The sequence below is a fragment of the Rhinatrema bivittatum genome, chromosome 19 (genome assembly GCF_901001135.1).
Source record: "Rhinatrema bivittatum chromosome 19, aRhiBiv1.1, whole genome shotgun sequence".
NCBI classification, from domain to species: Eukaryota; Metazoa; Chordata; class Amphibia; order Gymnophiona; family Rhinatrematidae; genus Rhinatrema; species Rhinatrema bivittatum.
In genome coordinates, this window is record NC_042633.1 from 38,142,206 (window position 1) to 38,149,085 (window position 6,880).

Here is a 6,880-nt window from a genome sequence, read left to right on the forward strand (position 1 = left end):
CTGCACACAAGGATGTGCATTCGCTTGCTGCTGCTGCTGCTGCTGTTATAGTTTTAGTGCTCACGAAATCGAAATGAAACGGGGGAAGACAAACAAAAGGAAAAAAAACAAAAACAAAAAGGTTTTTTGGCTGCCTACTCTCGGTAAACGCTGCTCCTATAGTAAGCAAGCCCGTCTGTACATAATTCAGTTGAAGGCTGGGAGTCCCAAGGTGGGCCTTGCCCGGGACAGCAGAAAGGATGCATGAGAGGTGGTGCCGGACCGGAACCGGGTCTGCGACGCCCCTCCATCCAGAATAAAATAGCTCCCAGCTCGCTCTGGTCCCTGCGTGTAGTTTAGCCAGGCAAAGGACACGAGGTCCGAAAGCCTCCTCCCCTTCCAGCAACCCCGTGTCCAGTTTACTTGCTGGGGACGTCCCCATGGACTCCCGTTGACCTCCAGCTCTCCCTTTTCAACTTCTGCACTCATCGAAGGTCTCTTCCCCTCCTCCTCGAGGCTGTACCTTGCACGCCTTGCCCCTGCTCTGAATCTACCCCCTTCAAGTCTTTCCTGACCTTGCTTAGAATGCCCTGGCCCCTTGCATCGGGGGTACTTTAATGTCTCTACCATAACCCACTGCCCCTCTCTTCTAGGGTCTGCCGCAGTAGGTCCTCGAGTCTCATTTCATAGATCGGGCCCATACAGTAAAAATCACGGGACAGCATGCACCCAGGACACTCCTGTGCGCACGATACAGTAAATTTATTTATTTAAATTAGGGTCCACGGCCAAAAGAGGCGCAAGGGACCACCAGCGCGTCCCTAGCGCCTCTTTTTGGACAGCCACGGGGTCGGAAACCGGACACAGCCAAAATTGAACGTCCGGTTTTCAAGCCGCAGGCCCATTTTAAATTTTTTTTTTCTTTTACTTTTTTTTAACTTTTGGGGCCTCCAACTTAATATCACCATGATATTAAGTCAGAGGGTGTACAGAAAAGCAGTTTTTACTGCTAAGGTCTGCCGCAGTAGGTCCTCTGCTTTTCTGTGCACTGCCCCGGCACCAGCAGAAATTAGCGCCTACCTTTGGGTAGGCGCTAATTTCTGAAAGTAAAATGTGCGAGGTGGCTGCACATTTTGCTTTCTGTATCGCGTGGGAAAAGCAAATAGGACCATCACCATACATTTGTATGATGCGGGCGCTATTAGGTTCAGGGAGGGGGTTGGATGCGCGTTTTGACGCGCTATTAACCCCTTACTGAATAAGGGGGTAAAGCTAGTGCGTCGAAAACGTGCGTCCAATTGCAGGTTAGTGCGCTCCACTGTACGGGCCTGATAGGGCTTTTGTTGCAGACCCCCTTCTGCACCCTGTATATCCGTTTGGAGGCATGGCCTTCAGCACTGTACACAGAGACCTCCACTGACCACAGCACCTACCTGTAGGTCCCAGCATTGCTCTGGCCCCTGCCTTGTCACACAGCTCACACTGACTGCTGCCGCTGCATTTCTGCTCTTGTTCATGGGAAGGAACTGCACCTTTTTTTTTTTTTTTTGCATTTGTTGCCAAGTACTTTAGTAATCCTCAGGTTTTCTTCTCATTCTGTCTACTCCAGTGGGAAGTTGTCGTCACCCCCCATCCTGTTGCAGATCCTAGCACGAGACAGAGCTAGGACAACCACAAAAAAAAACCCAGCAAGGGGGGAACAGGTCATGGGATGAGAACTTCCAGTCTGACGCTGCGGCAGGCCCTCGGTTCTCGAGTGTGATGGAGAAACTATGAGTTACTTGTTCATGTCTTGCTCCATCACTCAGGAACATACGAGTTTAATCCCCTCATCCACTAGCTGGAGGTTTGTTTTTTTTAAATAGCACTGGTCTATCATGTATAGAAGTAGCATAGCCACTGCATACTTCTGCCAAAGATTATAACCTTTTATTTTAAAAGGTTATAAAAACATTTTTTCCCCCCACTTCCATATTTTTAAAAAAAAAAAAAAGGCTTTTACTTTGCAATACCTTATCAAAACAGATACGAAACTATTAAAATCGAACATCTTTAAATTTACAAATTCATTTCGATGCCACCGACAAATTAAGCTGATAATTCTCCCCCCGCACATCCCGTCTTGCTAGGACATCCAATCTATTAAATGCTTTGCAAGAAAGGGCTTAAGGTTTTCCCTGCGGCTGCCTTACACGTCAGGTCAATAGGGCTTAGGGTCCCCATTTCAGCCCAAGCAGCAGCCTGGGCTCCCGTGGAATGAGCTCTAATCAATGCAGGGGTGGGGGTCTCTTTCCCCCTGCAGTATATATAGAGGCTAAAGATATTGCCTCCATCATCCAGCTGCAAGTGGTGTAGCTTTCGAAGCAGCCTCACCTTTCCGCAGACCACCCACCAGTACAAATGATCTCTTCCCGGTTTGCAAAATTCACTCGCCACGTCTACATAGCTTTGAAGATAGCGTTTAACCTGTAAATATTTTAGATGCTTCATGTTGGCTCTAGAGTCACTTTATGAAAAGCCTGGTCGGACAACGCTCTGCTCGAGACTGAAACCACCGCCGGGTAGGCCTACGTTTGAGTCGCAGCGCGGGGTACTGTCTGTTCTTTACGGGTGGAGAGGCCACAAAAGCCCTGGATTCTTCCTGGATAGTTCCCAGCACCTGTACCTGTAATGAACTCAAGGACAGAACTGACCCACGCAACCAGGGGAAAAAAAAAGAGAGTTTTCTTTACAATGAACTTCAAATGCACTCTTAATTTCTTATATTTGCAAGCGATGTAGATTGTGGTTTTTTTGTTTTTAATTCAACAGTTGTAATTAACAACGGCAAATAGCCCTTTTTCAAATCCGCCTAGCAAGGTCTCCTCGACCAATATAGTGCCACCACTACCCGCGCGCCTTCCTCTCTCTATTTTTTTCTTTAGATTGTCCGACCTGGTGCCGGCTCTGCACCAAGGCACCCGTCGCGCCGACTGCAAAAAAAAAAAATATCGTTCCCTTCTATCCCCCCCCCCGGGGCCGGAGACGAGAGAACGCCGGCTGCGCCAGTCCCACGCGTGACGGCAGGAGGGGGGATTAAACCCATTGCGTCCCTGGGACGGTGAGCGGAGTCTACCCAAACGGAGCCATTCGCTTGGGAGAGAGAGAGCGAGCGTGGAGATTGAAGCATCCCCGCCATCGGCGCACGATCCCCTGTGCAGAAAAATCCAAAAACCGTCATTAAAAGCAGAGTGGCCCCTTTTTTAAACAAAACTTTATTGGTAATTGTCTCAAATATGTTTACAACAAAGCACACTGTTAAGAGGAAGGGGTTTTTTTGTTTTGTTTTTAAGTGAAATCAATTTCTTAGGGTTACCAAGTTGATTTTCCTGCAAAAAAAAAAAAACTCTTCTCTCACCCGTCTGCAAGCAGCTTTGCAAACCCGGAAGCAGGCGTCCCCTCCCCTCTGCACCCCCACCCCCCCTGCGCCCCTGCTCTCACCCAAAATTTAACAGGTGGTGAAATCTACAAGGGGGGGGGGGGGGGGGGGGGAGGAGAGAAAAAAAAAAAGACATTTACTTTTCTAATGTGACATGAAACGGGAGGGGGGGGCATGGAGAAACCCTCTCCCCCACCCCACACACACACACTTTACCCTACTAAATCCCCTTTCTACCCCTCCGCATAGATTTAAAGCAGAAAGTCCACGAGGCTTCTCCTGCCTGCCCTTTCATAAAATGACCCCCACCTCGCGCCAGCTTTCTGTGCCCCCCCCCCCCCCTCCCCGGTCGCACCTCCTCGACGTCTCCTGCCCTTCCGAAGCCTGGGGGGGTGGGGGGGTGCACGGGTCCGGCTTGAAGCTGGGTGCTCCGGTCAAGAAGAGAAGCCGCGCCGGTTTCAGATGGGGGGGGGGGGGCGGCTTCAGTCCTACTTTCCTGCTAAAATCAGGGCGCTGCATTAAAAATCTCCTCCTCCTCTTCCCCCCCCCTCCCACCGATTCTTCAGTTCGTGCAAAAGCAGCGCAAAAAAATCCATCGCTTAAAACAGTTTTTTTTTTTGTTTTGTTCTTTTTTTTAAGTTTATCTTTTCGTTTTATTTAAAACGAAAAAAAAAAAAAAAAAAGGAGGCGCCCGCCCATAATTTGTAAGAGTAGCACGTGGCTCGTGGCCGCGTTCTCAACACGATTTTTCCCCCCGCCCCCCCCCCCCAGTTTCCAGCCGTTCCTCCTGCGCCTCTCCGTGGCGCCCGCTCACAAAGGCGCTTCTTGCAGCCGCCGCCGCCGTGGTTTTTACCTCTCCGGAGCAGGGCTCTCGGCCCGCCCCCCGCCTCTCCTCCCTCGGAGATGGCGCGTGCTTCGCAAAAGGAGGAAGACAGGGCGTCGGGCGTGATCCCCCCCCCCACCTCCCCGGGACGGGCAGGGCAGATCTGGCCGGGGAGGTAGGTAAACGAGGCGCCCACGTGTCGGGGAGGGTAGAGAGAAGAGGAGCCGGCCTCATCCAGTCGCCGGGAGGTGCGGCAGCAGAGGGCGCTTTGCAAGTCCTGGGTCGTCGCCCTGCTTCCTTGGGGGGGGGGGGGGGACGGGACGTGTGATAGCCAGAGACTGTGTTGGCTGTAGCAGCTGAGGGGGGTGGGTCAAGTCCTTTTATTTACTTTCTCTCTCCCCACCTAAATTTACTTTCTAGCTGTAGGACTGCGAGGCCCTACCCAGCCTCTGAGGGGGGGGGCAGGATATTTTGTTAAAATCCCTACAATCCAGGACCCCCCCCTTGAGGGCTCCTCTGCACGGCCGCACCCCCCCCCCCCCTGTTGTTTCCTCCACGTTTTTCTCTCTCTCTCTTTTTTTTTTTTTTTCTTTTTTCTTCAATCTTCTCCTGACCCCCCGCGGCATCTTTAAAACTCTACGAACTCCTTGGTGCATTTCTCGGAGATGGACACCCGGATCTCTTCCTCGTCGTAGTCATCAAAGTTGCTGGTGTCTCCCGGACCTTTGCACTTTGGTATAAAGGGGGCTTCCACCTGGAAAGAGATTATTAAAAACAGGGGGGAAAAAAAAAAAAAAAATGAGGACCTGGAACCCACCGGAGCCCGTTCTAAAACCCCCCCCCCCCCCCAAAAAAAAATGAGGACCTGGAACCCACCGGAGCCCGTTCTAAAAAAAAAACGAGGACCTGGAATCCACCGGAGCCCGTTCTAAAAAAAAAAAAAAAAAAACAAAAACCAACAAAAAAAAAAAACAACAAAAGCACATCTCCCGCCCCCCACCCCTCCCCCCCCCCAAAAAGAGCATGCAGCTTCCACTGCTGCTCTGCTGTACCCCTTCACCTCCAAAAACATCCACAGATCTAACCCCCCCCCTTCCCCCCGTGCTGAATTCATCCCCCACTCTCTGACCCTGGGAATGCAAGCTCCCTTTCCACCCTGTTCCCAACCCCCACCGCAGCCAAAAAAATAAAAAAGCCACACCAAAGAGCAAGAAGTCACTGCAAGACCGGAGCTAGGAAATCCCTTTGGGCTAAGGGCAGAAGCGGCAGGCGGGGGGGGGCCCCCCCCCCCAGCACCCTCACCCTCCTCTGGTAGACGGCGATCCAGTCTGTGCTCGCGAACCACTTGTGGTTCTTAATGTCGTTCACCCCGTTCTTGAGGTTGCCGAAGCGCTTGGTGAGATCCACCTGCAGCAGGTTGCGGAGAAGGTCCTTCAGGTCGGAGCTGAAGTGGGAAGGGAATCGAACCTGGGGGGGGGGAAGGGACGGTAACACAGCCGTCAGCGGAAGAGGAATTATAAAAAAAACCCAAAACAAAAACAAGAACGGACATCCCTTTTTTCCCCCCTCCCCCGAGGCGCGCTCACCGCCGGTATTTCCGGGAGACACCAAGGCGACCGACGTGTCCCCCCCCCCCCCGGCCGACTTACCGGCAAACAGGGCGCGCCTCGCAAAAAAAAAAAAAAACAACCCCTCCGCGCGTACGCCACCCGCCCACCGCGAACAAAATTACAGAAAGATTCCAAAAGAGATTAAGGAAGAAAAATTCTTGATTACGTAAAGTCCTCGCACCCTCTCCATTTCAAAAAAAAAAAAAAAAAAATTGCCTGGGCCACGCAGTTAAAATAGAGCCCACAGGTGGCCCACAGGGAAACTGGTTCTTCTTACCTGCTGATTTTCGTCCCTGTAAAAGCGCAGATCGGTCCAGAGGCGTGCGTTTTGCCTCCCCGCCAGCAGGTGGCGGCAGAGAACACGACTTTGAGGCCCCCGCTACGCAAGCCGGAGTGGCAGCCGCGGTCCCCTGGGCATTGACCCGTACACCCGAGCCAAAGATGGTCTTCTAAGACCCCTCCCTCCAGGGCGAACAAGTCAAGCGAGGGCTGGAACCCTCTGCACTGGAGTCCCGCGCACGACCAGAAAACAAAAAAACGGTCTGAACTCGACATATGCAGAAAACTGTGATAAATTCTTCAAAACAAGAGTTAAATGCAGCGCTAGGAACTTCAGTCTTTCTGCGGCGACGGAGGGGGCCCTCTGGTCTGATCCGTGGTGTTACAAGAACGAAAACTGGCCGGTAAGAACCAAATTTTCCTTTCCCTGTTCAAACCCAAATCGGTCCAGACACGTGGGATGTACCCCGGCGCCCCTGAAACTGGGGTGGGAACCCGAAAAGGCCCGCGCGCAGGACGCCCTTCACCAAACACCACCGGACACCACAAAACGGTTATATGAGTATGTATTTATGTATGTGAGTATGTATGTATGTATGTGAGTGAGAGAGAGAGTGAGAGAGAGAATGTGAGAGTGAGTGAGTGAAAGAGTATGAGAGAGAGAGTGAGTATGAGAGAGTGAGTGTCATCCAAAAGATGCAACTCTCTTGCAGGGAGATCCTTAGACCACACCGGAAAGGCCAGCGGATCCATCGTATGATTAACATGAAA

General features: G+C 51.6%; 1 protein-coding gene across 1 annotated transcript in view; it reads right to left on the reverse strand.

The window, feature by feature from the left end:
* Positions 1-3,714: 3,714 nt before the first annotated feature.
* PRKACA (protein kinase cAMP-activated catalytic subunit alpha) overlaps positions 3,715-6,880 on the reverse strand; it is a gene marked incomplete in the record, with an annotated part of 26,994 nt that continues 23,828 nt past the window's right edge. The window contains 2 exon segments of the mRNA XM_029585382.1: positions 3,715-4,974; positions 5,523-5,687. Of these exon segments, the coding sequence (XP_029441242.1) occupies positions 4,849-4,974; positions 5,523-5,687 (291 nt within the window).